This window comes from Notechis scutatus, chromosome 11 (genome assembly GCF_049901735.1).
Source record: "Notechis scutatus isolate UNSWTSFEM ecotype Mainland chromosome 11, rNotScu1.2, whole genome shotgun sequence".
In the NCBI taxonomy this organism is placed as follows: Eukaryota; Metazoa; Chordata; class Lepidosauria; order Squamata; family Elapidae; genus Notechis; species Notechis scutatus.
Window position 1 is genome coordinate 2,340,877 of NC_142019.1, and position 24,484 is coordinate 2,365,360.

A 24,484-nucleotide genomic window follows, 5' to 3' on the forward strand; every position below is an offset into this window, starting at 1 on the left:
ACTGTTAAATGAGGACATTTATGCCCTGCACTAAAGCCACAGTGTGATTGGCAGGGTTAAGATTTCTTGGGAAATATAAACTCAGCCATTGTGTCTGGTTCCGCCTCCCCCACATACATAACTAGGGCTACAGCAAATGGTGTCTTTAGAATGGGCGAAGCTGATTCTTGATTGAAAGTCTGAAGTCTGTTTCTTATCCGCGTTGAGTCACAAAGATGGTCATTGGTGCTTCAAAATAGGTTAATAAGAGTGATGGGATTCAATTTTTTTTACTACCGGTTCTGTGGCTGTGGCGTGGCTTGGTGGGCATGGCAGGGAAAGGATACTGCAAAATCCCCCTTCTCTTCCCAACCCACTGACCTGCTTTCCAGCTCCATTCTCTTGTGTAGGGCAACCAAAGAAGACCCAGCCGATAAGATGGGATTCAATGGGAGGCAGAGAAGTGATGGGGGTGGGGCCAGTCAGAGGTGGGATTTGATCGTTCTCCGAACTACTCAAAATTTCTGCTACTGGTTCTTCAGAACCGGTCAGAACCTGCTGAATACCACCTCTGGTTAATAACCCAGAAAAAAGTCCTTGATCTCCAAAAGGAATGAAGAAACACTAATTTTTGCTTCCCGTGTGTATAACCCAGCATCACCCATTGTACATTGTGGCTTCACCCAATGAGATATTTTCCACCCAAAGTTAGGTCCTCTGTCCATCAACAGGTTGTCTACCCCAGCCTTAAAAGGAAAAAGAAACTATAAAGTTGCTCCATCAAATTTTCAACACATTTTATGGGTAGTTTCCAGACAGATAAGGCATTTGCCCTAACCCTCAGATAATCTAATTTGGTGAATCCAGTCTTAGGTGAACAGTATTTACGATCTTTCTACCTTTCAATTCTATCTATTCTGTAACGCTCATGCTGCTTTGTTGTAGCAGCCTCTTGATTTATAGCACGGCCTCTTTGTTGCTAAGGCTGGCTGAAATATTCCTTGAGATCTTCTGGAACCTGAGAAGAAAAAGGAGAAAAATCACTTGCATGGAGCGAAGGGAAGGGGGGAAAAAAGACACCAGGATTATTATGATCAGGGGACCTTTTGATAGAACATCCATAAATAGCTTGAAAGGGTTTTGTTCGCACCACCCAAGGGTGATGAATAATCCCTACTCATGTATTTTGACCAAGAACCCGGAAGTCCATCCTTTGGTCTGAAGTTGAACCACACTTCCTGCTTGATAGGATATGACATGATAGCAATCTTCTAATATTTGAAGGGCTGCCACAAAGAAGAGAGGGATAATCTATTCTCCAAAGCACCAGAAGGCAGGACAAGAAGCAATGGGGGGAAGTTTGTCAAAGAGAGATCCAACCTAGAACTAAAGAGACATTTTCTGACCGTGAGAACTATTTTCAGCAGAAGGCCCAAAGGTGCTTTTCAAGAGGCACCTGGACTTTCTTGTTTTTCTCTTTTGTGTTCCATTTGCACTGCTCAGGTGACCCTGAGGACGCAGACAAACCTCCAAGTGGCCTCAACGACCCTCTAAAAGATTGCAAATGACCAGCTGTCTGCAAGAAACATAAATCCTTCCATTCCCCACCATCCAGTCAGAGCTGAAGAAGCTTCTTGGATGAGAAGCACAATGTCTTCAAAGAAAAACAAGAAAGTTCAGTTGCCTCTTGAAAAAAAAAAGCACCTTGGGGACAACTATGACCTGGAGGACTGAGAATCTCCATAGATTTTCAGTGAAAGGGTTTGCTTCCATAACAGCAGTACCACTTATATACCACTTTACAATACTTTACAGGTGTGCTTTATGGGTGTTCTGCTTTTTTTTGGGGGGGGGTCCTGAAATCTAATGCCCTGTGTGTATTTGGTTAAGTGTCACTGTGATAATGTTCTTTTTGTCAAGATTCCAGCGATCGTCCTAATTAAATCATGAGCCTCGAGCCAAACTTCAGAAAACTTCAAAGGATTTATTAGGAGCGACATACCAGCATGACATGTATGAAGCTGACTCTGAGATATGGAATTTACAATCACCCATGACCCTGTTGCCCCTCCACCCTTCTGGGTGTATCATAATTCAGATTGTCCAATGGAACACGTTCATGGCTGGGTGTCATCAATCATATTTTCCAACAGAGGATTTTCACGCCCAGAATACCCGGTTGCCTCAATTACGATTTTTGTGAGATAAGCTTGGAATGTGCTTCTGAGTTCATTTGCTGTATGCTTCTTCCTCCCCTCTTTCTTATGGCAGTTTGGAAACTGGCATAGGAATGTTTTACAAGTTGACCCTTCTTACATGGCTAACCATAAAGATCATTCCCTCTAAATCCCCACTACATGGGACAATTGTGGAATTCTTTACCTTGTCTTCATGTTTCAGGAAGAGTTCATATATGTTGCAGGCTCTGGCGATCAAGTCATCGGCATCCAGGTCTACAATGCTATGGCACAGCTGGTTGGAGAAAACAGAAGACAACATCAGCTATCTCACACTGTAGAACGAGAGGATGCAAATTCAATATAGATTGATATAGACTGGATGAACAAGAATGGTGTGGATGACGGACAGTAATGACTAGTAGTTTCTCAACTTGCAACCATTCATTTAGAGACCATTCAAGTGGCACTGAAGAAAGTGATTTATGACCCCTCCTCACACGTACAACAATTACGAAACCTGCAGATTCCTTTTCAACAACTCTCGGAAAGACCAGTTTTGTAAGCTACAACATGAGTTCTAGAACGAGACTGTGCATTGTATTTTTAACAAAATATAGAAATTTACCAGGTGTAGCTTATTATTTTTTTACTTTATCCCGGCTTTCATAATTCTATACAAACCACAGTTTTCATAAGTAGCTTTCAATGGGGGCAATTCAGAGATATTCACTCTGTGTTTGAATGTTTCTCTTGTTTCTCTTATTAATCAGGCTTACCATCAAGATCTCCTCTTCTTCCAGGTCTTCTCTGAGGATCTGGTCTCTCACCATCTGAAGCATCGTGTAAGCGATAATCACCTGGAAGTTTTTACACGGATGTCCTGTGAGAAACACCTGGAAGTTCAACACAAATTAGAATGAGTAGATAATGTTGGAGGATTCCTTTTGTGACCCAAGCTTAATACTTATGCCTCTTTTTGTTCCTGTAACCTAATATTAGGCTGTGATAAATTATTGGTGCCCAGAGAAACGTCAAGGAGGAGGAGGAGGAGGAGGAGAAGGAGGAGAAATATCTAGGAACTTGACCTCTGAAGGAGGAGGAGGTGGAGGAGGTGAAGGAGATGAAGATTATCTAGCTGGCATTTCTCTCAATGCAGCAATTGCAAAAAATGGAGTGGTTGCATTTCCTGCCATTATAATTGCCGGCAAAATCCTGGTTTTTGACAAGCTTCTTGTCAGGAAGAACAAGCATGATGATACCCAACCTTTGCAAATAGTAAATGAAATCAGAAAAGCTACATATGGAACCAGAGTGGGAACTATAGCTTGGGTTGCTTGGGAATATTGTAAAAGTCACTGTTCCAGTCCTTGTTAAGGGTCCCCTTGATAGCCAATAGAAAAAGAAAGAAAGAGAGAGAGAGAGAGAGAGAGAGAGAGAGAAGAGACAGACAAGGGAAGAAAGAAAGAGAAGAAAGAAAGAAAGAAAGAAAGAAAGAAAGAAAGAAAGAAAGAAAGAAAGAAAGAAAGAAAGAAAGAAAGAAAGAGGGAGGGAGGGAGGGAGGGAGGGAGGAAGGAAGGAAACAAATTAGGTACTCTCAGGTGCTGAAATGGCATGAGGCAGACACTGATGTCAACATCTGGAAACTGCTTGGTGCCCTCATATTTGTCTAGAGAATCAATGAAACACTTGGAAGAGATTCTGTCAATAAAATTTGATTTGGGCTCTGCAGTGAGTGGCTGGGGTTTTTTTTCTCTCCCTTCCCCTAAATCCAGACAGTGTATGAATCTGTACAAATGATTGCTCTTGTTGTTTTAAGTGAACAACAGTTTTGAAGTGAGATGCTTATTGGTCTTTGGAGTGACACTGGAAAGGACTCTAAATCCAGCTAGGTGGCAAGGCACAAACATTATTGGTCTTCTGAGAATGTGTACCAAGTCCAAGAGGTGAGACTTTAACAGGAATAGAGCGTTTTCCCAGAATTCAGTTGCCTTGTGAAAGAATGCAAAGAAAGTTTACGGACCTTCTGGAATGTTTACCTTTATTCATAAAAATATCAGCTGGGCATGAAAAAAAGAGCCTCACAGCAGGAAATCTCCCCAAACACACACCCCTCATTTGGTTTCTAGGAAGAAACAATCCAATTCTTTGATGTATTTCCTGGGCCCGCTCCAAAATGTTGTTTTTTTTTGACCCTAGCAGCTGGAATGATCTCATCTCTGGCACCAAAGTGCCAAGATCTCTGAACAGCTTTCCTCTTGTAGGTCTCGTCTCTTTTGAGGAGAGTTGGATAGCAATGGCCTTTCGGAGTTCTCTCATGGGGTTTCTGGGCAGAAGACTTGGGCCAAACTGTTTCTACAAATCAGGGAAACAAATCCATTTAGGGGTGTGATGGCTCAGTGGTTTAAAGACCTCGAGTTTGCCAGCTGGAAAGTTGATAGCCTGGGTTTGAGACCCTTACTGTGATGACCCGGGCCGTGGCACAAAGGCAACACAGTCAGATAAGTCAGATTTTGACTCTTGACAAATGTATCTTTTCTTTTATGTACACTGAGCGCATTTGCACCAAGACAAATTCTTTGTGTGTCCAATCACACTTGGCCAATAAAAGAATTCTATTCTATTCCCTTCTAGTCTATTTTTTTTTTGCTGGACTCTATATCAGGAAATACTTACCTCCCACATTCTCCAGACATCCTCAAAAGACTTGAAGACACGCTGGAAAAAGAGACAGAACCAAGGAAACAATGACGACACCACCTGGCCTTTTGATTCTGGAAAAAAAAAAAATGCACACACATGCACACAAAGGACTAAGGTTTATGCCCTGTGGATCCAGTCTTCCACTATCAAAACAGTCAGGAAGAAAAAAAAACATCTTTTCCTGCCCTTTTGACTCCTGGAAGAAAATTGGAAGATAAGTTTAATGAACCCTTAAGATTTTGCCAATGTTGTGCTGTGCTGATCTTGGCTTTTTAAAAGTGCTTTTACACATTTCTAGGATGAAAGAAAAATATATTGTGTGGATAAAAGGCTTCTCTTCTTTTCTTTTCTTCTCTTCTCTTTTCTTTTCTTTTTTTCTTTTCTCTCCTCTCCTCTCCTCTCCTCTTCCCTCCCCTCCTTTCTCTTCTCTTCCTTTTCCCTCCCTCCACCCTTTCTTTCACGCTTTCCCTTCCCTTCCACTACTCAAGATTATGCATTTAAGATCGGCAGCCATATAAATTTTCTGAAGAAGTGCATGAATGAATAAACTAAACCTTTGCCTAGGAAATCACCAGAAGTTTCTGGTCATCTTCTGGCTTTTACACTCTTGGGCAGACAAGGAAACAGCATCTGATCTAACTCTGCCAAGCTGCAAAACTTACCCAGGTGTTTTGCAAAGATTGGATCCATAAATGCAATCAAGGCTTTCAGAATGACCAGGTTCTTCGGCACCCCAACATTTATGATGCAGCTGTTCTCCTGACAAACAAAAAGTTTGAGGAAAGGGAACTCGATCAAGGAATGCAAAGACCTTGGACAACTGAACCAAAGCAAATCATGTAATGATGATTACAGCAACAGCAAAGAGACTCCGGCTCACTGTTTTTTGTAGGAAAAACTGAAACAGCCAATAGATCTCGTGCTCCTTTTCCACAAGCAGCCTGAAGAGCAGCAGCATTTCGTGGAAACCTTGTTGGTATTCTGCAAGACAGAGAGGTTGGGGGAGGGAGGGAAGGAGAGAGAGAAGGAAGAAGGAAGGGAGGGAGAGAGAGAGAGAAGGAAGAAGGGACGGAGGGAGGGAGAGAGGGAGAGGGAGGATGAGGGATGGAGAGAAGGAAGAAGGGAGGGAGAGAGAGAAGGAAGAAGGAAGGGAGGGAGAGGGGGGATAGAGAGAGAAGGAAGAAGGGAGGGAGGGAGGGAGAGAGAGAGAGAAGGAAGAAGGAAGGGAGGGAGGGAGAGGGGGAGGGAGGGAGAAAAGGAAGGGAGGGAGAGAAGAAAGAAGGGAGGGAAGGAGGGAGAGGGGGATAGAGAGAGAGAAGGAAGAAGGGAGGGAGGGAGGAGAGAGAGAGAAGGAAGAAGGAAGGGAGGGAGGGAGAGAAGGGGAGGGAGGGAGAAAAGGAAGGGAGGGAGGGAGAGAAGAAAGAAGGGTAGGAAGGAGGGAAAGACGGGGATAGACAGAGAGAGAAGGAAGAAGGAAGGGAGGGAGGGAGAGAGGGGGAGGGAGGGAGAGAAGGAAGAAAGGAGGGAGGGAGGGAGAGGGGGAGAGAGAGAGAGAGTTATGGAAAAATGATTGAGAATCCTGTCTTCTGAAGAATCTAGATCTCCATACTTCAAAACTGACACCTCATTATTTCTACCAGAATCTCCAAAGATTCTCTTTTCAGAGATATCCCCTGAATTAGTTTGACCCTCGGTCTTTGGAAACACCCAAAATTTCATTCCCCAGAATGAAATTCATTATTTCTACCTCATTATTTCTACCAGAATCTCCGAAGATTCTCTTTTCAGAGATATCCCCCGAATTAGTTTGACCCCTGGTCTTTGGAAACACCCAAAATTTCATTCCCCAGAACTGGCAGATGCATCTGCAGAAAAGCCTGGCTGTGTGGAAAATTTACTGTTCTGGGGATGTTTTAAAGTTCTGAGAATGGGTAGGATTTGCCTCTATCTCCCAGGGCCTTTTAACATTGTTGAGGCATCGATTTTCTGCAACCAACTGGAAATGGAATCAAAACAGAAGTTTATGGGAAATGATACTTAGATGGCTGGATGGATGATAGAAAATCCACTTATTGTTGCAGAAATAGACAAGTCTAGTTTTGAAATATCTACACGAGGGACTCTGCGGAAAACTTACCCGAACTAAGCCGGATTGACCAATGGTCTGAGCCACCATGAGACAAATTCTCATGAACCAAAAACAATCAAAGGAATGAGATTAGAAAAAAGGAAGCTTTTGAATTAAAGATCTAATTGTTCGAGAAAGCTTCAATAGCACTTAAAAATGCCACCTTTAAGGAGAGCAAACAAATGTTTTGAGATGCTATTCTAGAAAGAGTGCAGAGAAGAGCAACAAAGATGATTAGGGAACTGGCGGCTACAACTTATAAAGAATGGTTGATGGAATTGGGTAGGTCTAGTTCAATGGGAAGAAGGACTAGGGGTGGCATTATAGCAGTCTTCCAATATCTCAGGGGCTGCCCCAAAGAAGAGGGGGTCAAGCTATTCTCCAAAGCACCTGAAGGCAGAACAAGAAGCAATGGGTGGAAACTAATCAAGGAGAGAAGCAACTTAGAACTAAGGAGGAAATTCTTGACAGTGAGAACAATTAATCAGTGGAACAACTTGCCTCCAGAAGTTGAGAATGCTCCAACATTGGGAGTTTTTAAAAAGATGTTGGATAACCATTTGTCTGAAGTTGGTGTAGGGTTTCCTGCCTAGGCAGGGGGTTGGGCTAGAAGACCTCCAAGGTCCCTTCCAACTCTGTTATTCTATTCTACCCTAAGCTTGCACTGATTGGTGATGGTTTAGATGTGTGAAAGAGAAGAATTTAATACAAACGTTGATGGATAAAGCAGATTTTGGAACAATAACAAGAGGGTGATTTATTTACAGAGAATATGCTCCACATAGATGCCTAGACTACATCCTCTCAGGAGGAAAGCTAACACAGCCTGTGGACATACGCCAGAAGACAGAAGAGAAAGAAATGACCTCAGATTAGCAATTTTTCATAGACAGACAGAGAGTAAATCCTTAACTCTCTAGTTCAATGTTTTTCAAGCTATCGAACTTTAAGATTTCAATGTTAAGATGAATGGAGTTTAACTCCCAGAATTCTCCAGTCAGCTCCTGAAGTATGGTCACATAACTGTGGCAACTCATGAGGGCGCAACCATTGTAACCTTGAATCGGGGTCACAAGTAGCCTTCTCGACAGGTCCTCCTCAACTCTGAATGATTGCTAAGTGACCAGAATAAGTTACCTGTAGGTGTAAAGTTTATAGAGATTCTCAGTCCTCCAGGTCATGGTTGTCGCAAAGGTGCTTTTTCAGGAGGCAAGTGGACTTCAATTTGGGATGAACACCTTCAAATGGTTTGGGACAGAGGTGGGTCTTCAGCAGGTTCTGACCAGTTCTGGAGAATCGGTAGTGGAAATTTTGAGTAGTCCGGAGAACCGGCAAATACCTCTTCTGACTGGAGATTTTACGGTATCCTTCCCCAGCCATACCCACCAAGCCACACCCACAGAACCGGTAGTAAAAGAAATTTGAATTCCACCACTGGTTTGGGAGTAGGAACAGATTTCCAGAGAAAAAATTGCAGACAACAGGGACCATTAGCACTACCCAGGTGACCTTGAGGAAACAGATAAACCTCCAAGTGGCCTCAGCGACTCTCTAAAAAGGTGCAACTGACCAGCTGTCTGCAAAGAGTATCAATCTTTCCATTCCCCCACTATCCAGTCAGAGCTGAAGAAGCTTCTTGGAGGAGAAGTGAAACGCCTTCAAAAGAAAAAAAAACCTGAAAGTCCAGTTGCCTCTTGAAAAAAGCACCTTTGGGATAACCGGGGACAACCTGGATGACTGAGAATTTCTCCTTTCCTGACAGTTAGAACAATTCATCAGTGGAACTACTTGCCTCCAGAAGTTGTAAATGCTCCAACACTGGAAGGTTTTAAGAAGAGATTGGACAATTATTGGTCTGCAATGGTCTAGGGTTTGCAGCCTGAGCAGGGGGTTGGACTAGAAGACCTCTGAGGTCCCATCCAACTCTGCTCTTCTATCTATTCTATTCTCCTCTTACCAGCATTCAGGTTGCAGACGTAATTCAGCAGGAGGATTTTCTCCAGTTGCTTTTTATCAACCAGCTGGTTGCCTTGGGCATCCTTGATGTAAAGTCGTTGAACATCAGACTCTGTGGAGAAAAAGAAAGGAGGATCAGGTTGCTAGACACAAACCGAGTGTCGGAGGATGAAGTCTACTAGATCCCTTCCAAATTTGCCAATTTTCTCCAAGCCAGAACTTGGCGTTCATCCTAGCTGTAATGATTTATGCTACGATTGATGCTGGAAGGTCAGAAAATATGTTCAGTTCCTGACTGCGATTTCGTGGTGTGTATCTAAACATCTGATGTCCGTTGATGTCCTTTTCCTTCATGCAAATTCAGGGCAGAGGCCTCCTTCTCTGCAGAGCTTTCTGCTCTCCTTATTCCAATATTTCCTTGTTCCATATAAAATATTCCAGGGTTCTTTTCAGCGGCGGTGGTGGGTGTTGTGGTTTGCTGGCAGCCTGGTGTGGACGGCAGAGTTTTCGGACAGTGAGGACGAAAGGGAACCAGTCAGAGAGTCTGGTGAAGACTTGGACGAGGGTCCTGCATCCAATGCAGGGATGGGGCCATGACCATCTGGGAGTGGGGTGCTGCCTTTGGAGCCTCCAGAGTCTGGCAGCAGTGAGGAAGAGGAACAAGGGGAGCCTGTTCCCAGTGCGCGTGTGCGCAGAGCTGCTGGAAGGCGAGAGCAACTGAAGCAGAAGGGGCAACTCAGGGGTCAGGCTGGGAGGTGATTGCCCCTCCCATAAGGGATAAAAGTCAGACCTCAGTGACGATACCTTTGCAGGAAGCAAAGCAGTTCAGTAATCTCCGAGTCCTTCTTGAAGCTCTGTGAACTCTGGTTGGTTTATTCTAGGTTTTTGGGTTGGTTTATGTTAGTCTTAATTGGACTTCTGTTTCTTGGCAGCATTCGACAGCACTGAAAAGCATGCTCTTTGTTAGGAATGATAGTCACCTAACAGTTGGGTTGGCAATATATAAACCAGGATAATTGTTTAATACTGTTATTTCTTTAAGAGACTGCTGTAATTGTGATTGGCTGAGGTTCCTCCAATGGCCATAAGATGGAGCCAGAAACCTGGTTTGCTCTTCTTGCATTTTCCTTTTGCTGTTTTGCCTGATCGTCGTTCTGCTTGGATTGCTGTGAGTCTTGCAACTGTTAGCAAACTCCGTTTACTGAAGTTTGTGTATGATACTGGACTTCGTTTTTGGATTATCCCTGGACTGATACTAACTGCTTTAACCGTGTATGATTTGGACTGTTTGTTGGACTTTGTTTACTTGTTTACTGGAAGTAAAACCTACATTATACTATTCAATGTATCTGTGTGCTGGTTGTGTGTTATTTAACACCACTCTCACTACGTTTCCCTGAGTGCGCTCATTCTCCCAATGGGGAATACCTCAACACTCTTATCTGGAGGAACTGTGTACAATGAGTTTTGGCTGGGAATGCAAGTAATTCCCAGTGTCGCATTAAAAACAGATTTACTTTTAAATTCAGTTTGAGTTTTATTAAGTTTGATGAAGCCTGGGTCAGAACATTGGCTTAGAAAACCTTAGCAAGAAATTCTTCAATGCCTTTTTCCCCCATTACGTCTTCTTGTTCCCTTCCCTCTGGATTGCCTCCCCCCCGCTTTTTGTTGTTGACTTATTTATGTGGACGGTGCAGTCCAGAGCAGACACTGATTTATTTATAGGCAGATTCTAACCCTCCTTCAAATCCCTTGGCGTCCCTCCAGCCAGGTTATACTTTTTTAAAAAAATCGGTACTATTGAAAAAGCTTGAAGGGCAGACCCATATCGAGCGCAAAAAGGAAAAGAAGGGGAAGGAAGGAAGGAAGGATGGACAGATAATGTCTCCTAAGAGGGATGAGGGTTGAAAGCGAATCTACAGAGGGGAAAATGAGGAATGGGACTCACCAAACTGGATAGAAAACATTGATGTGTAGAATCATGTCTTTTGCACAATGATATGTTTATTCGGCACTTGACTCAGAAGCACCGACGGGCTTCTGGGTTGAAAGGCTTAGGTAGTGATGTCACCATTGCCCTGGGGATGCCCAGTTGGGGGGCTCTTTTAACGTCCTTGGCAAGAGCTGGAGAGAGAGAGAGAGAGAGAGACGGGAGCTCAACCTGCCCCATGCGGCTCTCAGCTCTCGAACTTCCGAACCTCCTGACTAGGGTTCCAACCACTTGAGCCACTGTGTCCTTATATGGTTTTTAAATTTGTATACAAGACTGTCTTTTGGATGAACAGGACCATGCTGCCCATAATTTTTCCTTCTCTTTTGATTAAACCTATTAAAATCTGTTGGTATTCCGTATTATTACGTAGGTATCCCAATTCCTAGCTGGCTAGGTTGTGCTATTGCTGTTCCAAAATTCACCTTGTAAATAATTCTTCTTCTTCTTCTTCTTCTTCTTCTTCTTCTTCTTCTTCTTCTTCTTCTTCTTCTTCTTCTTCTTCTTCTTCTTCTTCTTCTTCTTCTTCTTCTTCTTCTTCTTCTTCTTCTTCTTCTTCTTCTTCTTCTTCTTCTTCTTCTTCTTCTTCTTCTTCTTCCTTCCCCTTCTTCTTCTTCTTCTTCTTCTTCTTCTTCTTCCTTCCTTCTTCTTCTTCTTCTTCTTCTTCTTCTTCTTCTTCTTCTTCTTCTTCTTCTTCTTCTTCTTCCTCCTCCTCCTCCTCTTCCTCCTCCTCCTCCTCCTCCTCCTCTTCCTCTTCTTCTCCTCCTCCTCCTCCTCCTCTTCTTCTTCTTCCTCCTCCTCCTCTTCTTCCTCCTCTTCTCCTCCTCCTCCTCCTCCTTTCTCCTTCCTCCCCCACCCTCCTCCTCCTCCTCCTCCTCCTCCTCCCTCCTCCTCCTCCTCCTTCTCCTCTTCTTCTTCTTCTTCTTCTTCTTCTTCTTCTTCTTCTTCTTCTTCTCCTCCTTCTTCTTCTTCTTCTTCTTCTTCTTCCTCCTTCTTCCTCTTCCTTCCTTCCTTCTTCTTCCTTTCCTCCTCCTCCTTCCCTTCCTTCTTTTCCTCCTCCTCCTCCTCCTCCTCCTCCTCCTCCTCCTCCTCCTCCTCCTCCTCCTCCTCCTCCTCCTCCTCCTCCTCCTCTGCTGTGAAAGCTGCTTCCATTTTTTGACCTTATGCTCAGAATGCGTGGAAATTTCTTTCCAATTTCTCGTGATTGTCCCATTTTTCCTTTGCTGTTTAACCCCAAAATCTCAAGAGAGAGAGAGAAAAAAAAACAGAAAATATTTTCTCTTAAGGTCTTCTTCATCTGGGGAAGCTTCAGATGAGACTTCAGGATGCTGGAAAGATGGATTGCCCAAATCAACCAGGTAAGCAGTGGTACCTTTGGTTTGGTCTAGTGGTGAAGGCACCAGGGCAGAAAGTGGGAGACCGTGACTTCTACTCCTACTTTGGGCATGGAAGCCAGCTGGGTAACTCTGGGCCAATCACCAGAAGATGCTGAATTCTAGTCCTGCCTTAGGCATGGAAGGCAGCTGAGCGACTATGGGCCAATTACCAGGAGATGGTGAGTTCTAGTCCTGCCTTAGACATGAAAGCTGACTGGGTAACCTTGGGACAGTCACTCCCCCTCAGCCCAGCCCACCTCACAGGGTTGTTGTTGTGGGGAAAATTGGAGGAGGAAGGTGTGTTGGATATATTCACCACTTTGAGATACAATAAGGGTGGGATATAGCAAAAGAAAGAAAGGAAGAAGGGAGGAAGGGAGGAGGGTGGGAGGGAGGGGAGGAGGAAGGAAGGAAGGAAAGAAAGAAAGAGGGAAAAGAAAAAGGAAAGAGGGAGGGGGAGGAAGGGAGGAGGAAAGAAAGAAGGAAAGAAAGAAGAAGAAAGAAGAAGGAAAGAGAGAGGGGGTGGGACAGAGGAAGGAATGAAGGAAGGAGAAGGAAAGAAAGAAGAAGAAAGACGAAGGAAAAGAGAGAGGGGTGGGACAGAGGAAGGAATGAAGGAAGGAGAAGGGAGGGAGGAAGAAGAAAGGAAGGAAGGAAATAAATAAATAATGAGGGACAGAGGAAAGGAAGGAGAAGGGGAGGGAGGGAGGGAGGAAGAAGAAAGGAAGGAAAGAAAAAGAATGAGGGGCAGAGTAAAGGAAGAAAGGTAAGAAAGAAAAAGAAAGAATGAGGGATGGAGGAAAGGAAGGAAGGAAAGAAAAAGAAAGAACAAGGGACAGAGGAAAGGAAGAAAGTTAAGAAAGAAAAAGAAAGAATGAGGGACAGAGGAAAGGAAAGAAAGAAGGAAAGAAAAAGAGAGAACTAGGGATGGAGGAAAGGAAGGAAGGAAAAAAGAAAGAAAGAAAGAAAAAGAAAGAATGGGGGCAGAGGAAAGGAAGGAAGGAAGAAAGGAAGGGACAACAATAACAACAGAAGCTCAAAAATCCAGCCAAGAGAAACCAGGAAGAGATCCCTACTCACAAGTTAAGAGCAACAAGTTATTCATTCTACGGTGGTGCTCCTTGAATTAAGCCTCCCTATTGCTCCTGGTAGAGCTGCTGAAGAGCTCATTGGCACCTCTTAATTTAGGAACCACTCTCAAAGTTAAACAGTCCCTCACTGAAGGCTGAAATTGATCGTTATGAGGAAGTAAAATAATAATAAAAGAACCCAAACAGCAAGGCAATTTAAAACAAAGCCAAATATTTCAACCTCCGAGTGGAGATGTTGAGAGACACTAAATTCCCAAGTGGGTCGGAAATGTGTAAGGCTGGAAAGTGGTACAATCTAACTTGCTACTTTTCCTCTCCCCACTCCCCATAAAAGTAGGGAAATGATCTCTTTCGATTCCAATTCTGGGGAAGAGAAAGAGGCAATAAAGGGGAACATTTCCCCAGCATGTGACCTGTTTAAAGAATTTTCTAGTGAGGGAGAATATCTATTATATCTGAAGGGCTTGGCCTGCATCCCATCTAGGTTGTAAATCTTTCTTGAGCCTGCCTTGCGTTGATTTATGTCCGTTTCATTGATCTGTAGCCTTAATTTTGCTGTATCGTTTAATATTCTTTTTGTTAGACAGCTGGGAAAAGACAGAAAAGGAGATCTGAATAAAATTATAATAATCCATCATGGGTTTCCTGTCCAACGTGAGAAGATGGATTCTTAGGTGTTTTTCCATTTGGCTCTTTCAAAGTTACATCTTATATATATTCTTTCTCCCTCTCCCCCGCATCTCACCCCCCTCTCTTTTTCTTCCTTCCTTTTCTTCTTCTTGTCTTTTGAAATCTGTCTCTCTTTGGGGATTATTGATCTCCTTCTAGAACAACACAACTTTCAAGTTAGGAGTCAGTACGTAGCAAGTATCGGCAAAAAAACAGCAGCACATGGGCATCAGTTTTAAAGAATGGCTGGAAAAGAGAATATATGATTGATATTGCAGAATGGGTAGTGGGTGGGCCAGCAAAAATATTTCCCCTTTCCCCCTTTGGTTTTTTTTTTTTTTTAGTCATTTAACTGGAACCTTAGAGCAAGGAGAAAGGCCATTTTCCTACAAGTGTGTAGAATAGGGGTCGCCAATCTTTTGGACCTCAGGGACCACCAAACTCATAATTTTAAATCCCGCGGACCAGAGATCCTGGAAAAATCCCCCAAAAAGTCTGCAGGAAAATTCCCCACCCAATTTTCCTACCAATCAATCATTCTTTATTTGGGATTGCAGGATACCATCTCCAGCTCCGTTCTCAGGGTGGGGAGAGAGGAGAGAGAGAGAGAGAGAGAGAGAGAGAGAGAGAGAGGGGGACTTTTGGCTTCATGCAAGGAAAGCAGCAGAAGCAGCAGAAGTCTTTCTTTCTCTCCTCCAAACTCCACCAGAAATGAGTCTTTGTGAGACTTGTCGCACTGGTGCAGGAGGCCTTGCAGGGTCCCAAAGACTCATTTCTGGCAGAGTTTGGGGGAGAGAAAGAGACTTCTGCTGCTTTCCTTGCGTGCAGCCAAAAGCAGAAGAAGAAAGAAGTGGAAAGAAGCAGCCCGGTGGCCAGGCCAGGCATGGCGGGCGAGTGGAGCAAGTTCTCCCCATCCACCCTTTCCTTCTCCTAAGCCTTTTTTTTTGGATACTTTTTTTTGGATACTTACGTATAAAATTCTGGACTTCTGTGAAGTCTCGATGCTCTGTTTCCAGCAGTGGTTCGATCTTGGTGTACATGTTGCACAGGGATTCATAGCTTTTCCTACAAAGGGGAAGGGAGCCAGAGATGACAAGACTGAATAACCGATTGGACCGTCCAGGGGCAAAGATATCGGCTGCGGTCTCAGACCTCCGAGATCACATGCCGTATCGTCGCGACGCCAGCTCCGCCCTCTCCAAGGCTGCACAACGAGAATTTATCTGCTGAACAAAACTCTTCATTGGTGACAGGAAGGGCGTTCGGCCAGTAAAACATTCTGCTAGCTCCATTCAGTTGCCCAGATTCCATCCTGCAAGGGATTATGGGGGTCATTAAATGATGATGATGGTGGATCCCTGTGCTAGCTGAGAATTCTGTGCAAGTCCTCTTAATGGATCCGGAAGTGGCTGAGCTGCCTAAAACGAATACTACCCACATCAGGACTTAATTTACACACCGTCTCACGCTGTCAGTTGTGAGCCTCTCATCATAGGAACTCTTCCAGGGATAGTAGCCGGTGAGGAATTTCCAAGCTTCTGATCTCACAGAAAGATCCAACCCCTACAACAAAAACAACATTCAAATTTTTTTTTCTGACTCTCTCTTCTTTTGAGGGATCTATGCTCAGTTTCTCTGACTTGTTTCCTTCCAGAGGTGCGGGGGCTACATTTCCTAGAATTCCAACTTTTGTCCATGCAGACTTAGAATTTTGGGAATTATCCTCAAGATTCTGGGAATTTTGACAAGCCTGGAGAAGGCCCAGGTTTAGGAAGGTGACGATTTGCTCATAACCAGCCTGACAAAAATATCTTCTGGCTTGATATCTTCTTCTTCAAAGGATGCTTGGAAGAAGAGAGCAGCCCTAGCTAACGTCATTCTTTTTCCCAAAATGGAATCCTAAGTGTCAAAGCATAATTAATCTTCAGGAAGCAATCAAGCCAGTTTGCCAGGGAAAAAAAAAGCAGCCAGCTTAAAGACTGGCAAATAGAGCATCTTCTTCGTGCCAAGGGCACTCGCTGTAGGGGTTCCATAATAGAGACAACAGGACATGGGTGTGGAAGAACTTGCCCGTTTTATGTTTTCTTTTAAAATAAAACAAAATGACCCTAGGGTTGAAAGAAACTTGGGGTGTTATACATTTATCTGGATTATGATAACCTAGAGGAGTAGTCTCCAAATGTGGCAACTTTAAGACTTATGGACTTCAACTCCCAGAATTTCCCAGCCAGCCAAGTTACCCCTGGCTTTCTCCCTTCCTCTCCCTCCTTCCCATCAAAAGGGAAGTCTTCTCGTTGACGTCTCTTGGAGTTAGTTGGAAAGAGGAACCTGATTCCAAGGTGAGACTCTTTAAGGAAAAGCTGACCAACGAGGGAGCTCGACCTGGAAGTGAAGCGCCTTTTTTTCCCCACTTCAGATCCAGATTTGTGGCCATCTTTAGGTCTTGGAAATGATGGATCCCAGTCATCCATAGATCCTAGAGATGGGCCCCTGAAACAGTTTGGTTAAATGAAGACCAGTAAAGGAGAATATTTGCAGCTCAGGATTGGAATGAGGGGGTCCTTGGTGCTGTCTGAGCTTGGTGGCTTTCTTGCAGACATTTCATTACCCAAATTACCTATAGGTAACATCATCAGTGTAGAGGGTAGAAGGGGTTTGTGGAGAGGAGGAAGAGGAGGGGGAGGGGAGGATGATGATGATGACTGTGAGGCCCTTGGTGCTATCTAAATTTCCTCCTCCTCCTCCTCTCCTCCTCCTCCTCCTCCTCCCTCCTCCTCCTCCTCCTCCTCCTCCTCCTCCTCCTCCTCCTCCTCCTCCTCCTCCTCCTCCTCCTCCTCCTCTCACTTCTTTCTAGCACTGATGGTGTTACTTAGTTTGGGTCATGAAATGTCTGCAAGAAAACAACCAAGCTCAGAGGACCCCAAGGAGCCCACAGTCCTCCTCCTCCTCCTCTCCACAAATCCCACTTTCTACTGGCCCTGATGATGTTACCTAGTTTGGGTCATCAAACATCTGCAAGAAAGCAATTGAGCTCAGAGACCATCAAGGACCTCTTGCAAATGAAGACCAAAGTATATAAGACTGCAATTGCAGTTCTCAGAATTTAATATTTTCCCACTATGGACTTTTTTCTTTCCCTCTACAGTATCAAGTCATTTATTTTGCTTTGGGTTTTTTTTTTTTTTTAGAGTGGCGAGAAAGAGGTGTTCCTGTTTAGGAAAATAATAAAGCTTCAATGGCATGTCTAGGCACACTGCTTTTTCAAAATGGTAATTTGACTGTGAACCACATTTTAACTTCTTCCTTTATTTACTTCCTTCTATTAAGGAGACTTCTGTACGGACCTTCAATCATTTCCCCAGGCTATTGTCTTGTACAGTATTATTCCCCATCTGTCTAGGCAGTGGGTGGCTCTGATGCAAAGAGAAGATAAATGGGACGAAAATGAATTATCCTTGGCAATGCATAAAAGTGACTTTTACAGTTAAAAATGATCCTGCTCCTTCAAATTAAAAAGCGGACAATTAAGCTGTTACCACTATTGTCCCTACCTGAAATTCTGCATTCACAATAGACTTTCTCAGCCCCTGGGATTATCCGTGGAAAAACAAATTCTTCTGACCTCAAATTGGCTGGAGAAATCTACTTGTACCACCATTTAAAAGAACTCCAGGGATGGATTTTTTCCCCCCCTCTAAAGTTGCCCAGGCATCTGATCTCCATGGCAACCTCATCTTTGAACAGCAGAAGGATGTTTGGGGAAGGAGAACTATTGTGTTTTGCATGAATTAGGTGTTGGGAGACAGCTGGATTCCTAGTTGATTCTTGCCCATTGTGTCAGTCAAACATTTTGTTCCCTGTGCACAAAAATAGGACACATCCACAAGAAAGGGGACTTTCATATCAGAGTTCCCACCCCAGGAAAAACTTCATCTTAAATTAGCTCCTTCAGATGGAAAACTAGGAATCAAACCATTTAAGCAGACCACATCTGATATTCTCCAGGACTACATTCCCAGAACTACACTTCCCATTTCTGGACAACAGCCAGACTGGTTGTGGGAACTGACTCTTGAAAAACAACCTGGGATAAAGCTGAGGTTGGATAAAAATAGAGCCAATTGTAAGAAGAGAATCAAGACGGACATTTTATCTTCTTGAGGTCCCACACAACCACCTTGTTCTTTTTCGTTCTCCAAGGACACTCACCTTCTCCAAAATTTGGGAAGCCACATAGTTTTGTGACTTGAGAATCTGCCCACTCTCGTCAAAATAGCTTTCCCATTCAGCAGCATCGATGGGAAGTTTCTTGATTCTCTGAATTGAATAAAAATCAAATAAAGTGGAAGTTCAGTTTGTTGAAAAGAAGGATGAGGGAGGGGAGGCATGATTCCAGCGTTCCAATAGTTGAGGGACTCCCACAAAGATGAGGGGGGGTCAAACTATTTTCCAAAGTACCAAAAGGCAGGACAAGAAACAATGGATTAAAACTAATCAAGGAGAGAAGCAACCCAGAACTAAGGAGAAAATTCTCATTGGTTAGAGCAATCAACCAATGGAATAGCTTGCCTTTAGAAGCTGTGTGTGATGACCCAAAGGGGCGTGGCACAAAGGCAACAGTCAGATAATCAGTAGGAGTCCCTTTATTAGCTCCAACTTTGCCCCCGATGTCCTGGTTACCTTCTGGGCTGGAAAAAACCTCTCCCAGGAACAGCCTTTGGCTGCAGAGAATCAAGTCCAAAACATGGTCAACAAAAACTGTAACTATAAGTCCAATCAAGGCAAGATGAAGTAATTAGTCCAGCAGGGCAGAAGGAATGGCAGTAATTCAACCCACTTGGGAGGATGCCAGGAACCCAGATAACCAAAGTCAACACAAGATAAACTCACGTTCATGCCACACTCAGCTTGCACCTCTTTTAAACTCTCATTCCCAGGTGTGGCTAATGAAGGGAATCAGGGCCCTTTCCTCCCCATAAGCCACGCAACCTACATTGCTCCCTTCTCCGTTCCTCCCTGCGTGCCCTAGGATGAAGAGGGGGTGGGCCTGGGTCTTCTTCTGAACTCCCTCTCCCTTGTTCTACCTCTCCCCTGCTCTGCCCAGCTGGACTTTGGGGAAGTTTCCTCCACAGCCAATGGAGCCATATTCTCACTCCCTGTCAGCTGTTCATCTTCCTCCTTGGATTCAGACTCTGACCAGGGCATGACACTGTGGGTGACCCCTCACTGGAGGCTTTTAGGAAGAGAATGGACAACCATCTGTCTGAAATGAAATGGGGTCTCCTTCTTGAGCAAAGGATTGGACTAGAAGACCTCCAAAGTCCCTTCCACCTCTACTGTATTATTCTATGTTCTATGAATCCAAAATTAAAATGTACGACTAGTTTAGATCCAATCTTTAGGTCTTAACCTTCCAACAGAGTCAGTGTGGCTATTTCAGAGAGGAACCTTTGATATTTATGTTGTGTTATTGCTCGTATCAAGGCAGGGATCTTGCTGGTGAATAAACATATGAATTCTTTATTGCAGGTCACAGAACCATCAAATGATCCACAAAGAGAAGTTTAAGAGAAGACAGTTTGGATATTCTCCAGAGGTCTCCTCTCCTTTTCAATTAGAGGTTGAATAAACAGATACCAAAGCCCTGGCATCGTTAGATCATTAAAATCAAAGGAATCTTCAAACAGATCTTCCTCACCCATGAAACATCCCTTTGCATATTGAAAGTGAGATGTTCTCACGAGTTGCAACCTGCTGCAATGAAATCTTCTGACTTTTATATGGAAATTCCCCACAGCTGGCAAATACTCAATACATCTTAGGTTCTAAGTGACTTATTTTCCCTTTAAGGTCAGTCAGAAGTTGCAAATTATGAATAACAGAACAGGCTGCCTTAAAAACAAAACAAAACTCCAGGCAGGCTCTTTCAGAACAAACGAACCAGCTTCTAGCTATGAGGAGACACCAAAATACCTTCTGGAGAACTTCATGCCTTAATAGCAGCAGCTCTAATTATCTGATCAACTTTGCTTGACAACTCAACACCATCCTGCAATGTCTTGGAGTGATGCTGTCTTGAGGGGGGTGGGCATTGTGGATAATTCAAAATGGCCGCTTGCTACGCAATGTCTACGGAGATTCTCAGTCATCCAAGTCACACTTGTCCCAAAGGTGCTTTTTTCCCCCCTCAAAAGGCAACCGGACTTCTTGGTTTTCCCTTGAAGATGTTTAGCTTCTCATCCAAGGAGCCTCTTCCGTTCTGATCGTATGGAACTGAAGAGGTTTCTGGGATGAGGGGCGAAACGTCCTCAAGGAAAAACCAAGAAGTCCATTTGCCTTTTGAGAGAAAGCACTTCTGGGACATGCTACACAATGTTTATGGCAAAGTTATCTTATTCTGCAGACAAAGGCCATAGGAAGGAATCTTTTGGAAGGGAGGAAGAGCAGGGGAAATATCTGTGGACATTGCCTGAAATCCATGCAAGATCTTCATAAGGTACAGTAGACTATTGGTATTCAAGAATGTATATACAGATAGTCCTCAACTTATAACAGTTCATTTAGTGACTGTTACAACGACACTGTCAAGGTTCCAGCAATTCTCCAGTTTAAACAGTAACTCCGAGACAGACATAATCTCAAAGTACTTTATTAAAAAACAGGAACTGGCACCGTCTGTAAAATTTCAGAACTGAAATCATTCCCAGACTTTCCCCCCAAATTCAACCTACACCCACCCACTTTTCTACACCTCGTTAATCCCGTGAACCAATTACTCTGCAGCTTCAATTTCTTGGAGCGACACACTCAATAACCTTGAACTTTCAAACTAAACTTTTTTTTTTCCTTTTAGAACTATTCAATTACATCACCCCCTCCCAATTCTTCAACTCTGTGGCAGTGATGAATTCCAGAGCTTACAGACACTGAAAAAAGCCACTTATGACTATTTTTCAGACTTACTACCATTGGGATTCAATTTTTTTTACTACCGGTTGTGTGGGCATGGCTCGGTGGGCCTAGCAGGGGAAGGATACTGTAAAATCTCCAGTCAGAGGTAGGATTTGCCGGTTCTCTGAACTACTCAAAATTTCTGCTACCGGTTCTCCAGAACTGATCAGAACCGGCTGAAAACCACTTCTCCCATGGCTGCATTGTGTGCGAGCATCAATTCTGGCAATGTGCATCTTGCTTTTCCTTCCTCGCCTTTTCTATAGCAATGAATTTCCCAATCGGAAAACCTGAGCGGCGAGCTATTTTGTACTTGAGATTTAGTTACCAGGGGTCAACATAGATTGAATGCATAATTAGTTACAAGTGACCTGATGAGAGGAACTTGAGGGGACAAAATCGATGGAATCAGGTAGAGGGGCCATTTAAGCAAATCTCATTAGAATCACAGAAGGTCTGCAGCTCCTGGAATCGAAAACAAGAAATAATGGGATTCAATTGTAAGGCGCAGGAGTCGTTTCGGGTTGGAAACAGACAGTATCGGTGTGGAAATGGAGAACATGGAAATGGAGCTAACTGGGGAAGAACTTTTGGTAGTTACCACCTTGCTTTCTGGAATAAAAGTCTGATCTGATCTGGCTTCCAGAAGTTGTGGTACTCCAGCATTGGAGGTTTTTAAGAAGTGATTGGGCAACTATTTGTCTAAAATGGTCTAGGGTGGTGGTCGCCAACCGGTGGGCCGGGGACCACTGGTGGTCTGCAAGAAAATTTTGGTGGTCCAACACAGAAATGTTTTCCCCCACCCCAAAGCACTTCCCCCAAAGCAATTAATCCAGGCTGCTTGGGAACACAAGGCTGAGCTACTCACATGGCCTACCCACCGACTGCCCCCCCCCCTTTGGCCGAGCGATAACCTTACCTTGAGTAGAGCCACGTGAGTTGGAACTGAAAGGTAAGACCAATGGCAGGGGAGGGAAATCCGCCCCGGGGTGGCTTGCTGATGTTGGTGGGAAAGTCGGTCCCATATTCCAGAGCTGCAGGAGTCACAGGAAAACAGGAAAACTGGCCCTTTGGTCATCCCGGAGCAGCTCCTCCAGTCCATGGCAGGCTGGTGCACCCAGGTGGAGGAGCAGATGCTCCGGGATGACCAAAGGGCCAGTTTTCCTGTGACTCCTGCAGCTCTGGAATAGGGAACCGACTTTCCCACCAACGTCAGCAAGCCACCATCAGTCAAAATTCATATTTGTGGTCCGCGGGATTTAAAATTCTGAGTTTGGTGGTCCCTGAGGTCCAAAAGGTCTAGGGTTTCCTGCCTGAGCAGAGGGTTGGACTAGAAGGCCTCCAAGGGTCCCTTCCAACTCTGTTATTCTGATGGGGATTTATTTATTTATTTATTTATTATTTATTTGTCAAGCCAGTATTAGATAGCAGGTATAAGTATAAACATGATACATGAAAGGGATACGAATAAAAAGGAACATTAGGACGGTAGGCACATTGGTGCGCTTATACACGCCCCCTTACAGACCTCTTAGGAACGGGGTGAGGTCAACAGTAGACAGTCTTAACGTTAAAGTTTTGGGGGGGTTGAGGATGTAACAATAGAGTCAGAGAGTACGTTCCAGGCATTGACCACTCTTGCCGAAGTTGTATTTCCTGCAATCGAGTTTGCTGCGGTTTACCTTGAGTTTGTATCTATTGCGTGCTCTTGTATTGTTCTGGTTGAAGGTGAAATATTCATTGATGGGTAGGACATTGCAATGGATAATTTTATGTACTACGCTTAGGTCAGACCGAAGGCGGAGTAGTTCAAGGTTGTCTAAGCCTAAAATTTCAAGTCTGGTGGCATAAGGTATTCTTCTACGAGTAGAGGAATGGAGGACTCTTCTCGCGAGTCCTTTAAAAGAAGAAGGGGAGAACGTCCCCATGCGATCTTTTTCTGAATTGTAGGCCATGATGGGCTTTGGGGTTGAACTCAAGGATTAAAGGCAGCAACTTACTAATAATGTCGAGGTTGATGCACTGAATCTCTTAAGATCCTCTTCAGATGAGGTGGGGCTTTTAAAGCTTTCGCTGTCCATCGTCTGTTTCACCACCCAGTGTTTGTACTCCTCCAGGTGTAGCAAGATCTGTAGTCTCTTGCTACCTTCCCTCTTTCCATCCAGCAAAAAGCCCATGGATACATGAAGCTGAGAACCATAAGTAGGTTTCCATAGTGCTGTGAGGTCACAGAGGCATCAGCTCATAATGGCAAAACCCCCAGGTGGTTGAAGAAAAGATCTGATGGACTTGGGAGCTCTAGAATCAAGTTGTCCTGCAACCTTGGAAACGGATTGTCTACGTTTGCTCAACCGAGCTAGCAGGTCCATTGAAGTCCTAGGGTTGCATTTGCACAAAGGGGGGGAATGTGTTGGTTTGACGGGGGGGCTTGGTGTGTAAACCCGGTGCAAGCCTTCTTAGCCGAAAGTCATTCTTTCCAAGCAAGATTGTCACATCATCTCTTTAGCATGATATGTTGAGACAAGAGGGATAGGTTTACAGAAATTCCAGCAACTGAATTATTCCCCACTTTAAAACAATATATAGTTATTAGTTACCCACCTGCCTTCAGTCGAGGACCTGCATACTGCATGAGTCAAAAAGGAGGCTGTGAAAATATCTACAGACCCCTCACATCCCGGACATAAATTGTTTCAACTCCTTCCCTCAAAATGACGCTATAGAGTATTGCACACCAGAACAACTAGACACAAGGACGGGTTTTCCCCGAAAGCCATCACTCTGCTAAAACAAATAATTCCCTCAACACTGTCCAACTATTTACAAAGTCTGCACTACAGTTACTATTAATCTTCTCATCACTCCTTATCGCCTGTCCCCTCCCACTTGTGACTGTATGACTGTAACTTTGTCGCTTGTATCCTTACGAGTTATATGGACTGTTTCCTAGTATGATTTGATTGCTTATTGTACCCTGTGACTATCATTAAGTGTTGTACCTGAAGATTCTTGACTCTTGATGAATGTATATTTTCTTTGATGTACACTGAGAGCATTTGCACCAAGACAAATTCCTTCTGTGTCCAATCATACTTGGCCAATAAATAAAGAATTCTAATTCTAATTCTAATAAAGTATTCTAACATATCCTTGTTTCTTCAGAATAGAAGTGTTCTGGTTTTTTTTCCTAATAGTTTTCTTGGGATGTGGAAGGAAAAGGAACTTTTTAAAAATATCTTGGCATATATAACTATATATTTTTATATATAACTGTCTGGTTTGGCTCTGCAACCAAACAAAGCAGACGCAGACTTCAATGGATAATTGGAACTGCAGAAAAAATAATTGCTGCCAATTTTAGCAATAGGGTTCTCTGCCTGGTTGCTGGGTGGGCGTGGCCATGGTGGGCGTGGCCTAGTCGGCCTCCTGCACTGTGGGGGGGGGGTGTTTTTTCACCCTCCCCG

General features: G+C 43.9%; 1 protein-coding gene across 1 annotated transcript; it reads right to left on the reverse strand.

The window, feature by feature from the left end:
• Window positions 1–789: 789 nt before the first annotated feature.
• On the reverse strand, window positions 790–23,417 carry TBC1D21 (TBC1 domain family member 21). Its single transcript, XM_087972571.1, has 11 exons — window positions 23,021–23,417; window positions 18,279–18,386; window positions 15,529–15,632; window positions 15,040–15,134; window positions 8,945–9,055; window positions 5,740–5,840; window positions 5,522–5,618; window positions 4,833–4,930; window positions 2,936–3,052; window positions 2,362–2,451; window positions 790–997 (listed from the first exon to the last, which is right to left on the reverse strand). The coding sequence occupies exons 1-11, from the start codon at window positions 23,195–23,197 to the stop codon at window positions 959–961; spliced, it is 1,137 nt and encodes a 378-aa protein (XP_087828697.1). The 5' UTR covers window positions 23,198–23,417; the 3' UTR covers window positions 790–958.
• Between the last annotated feature and the right edge of the window lie 1,067 nt (window positions 23,418–24,484).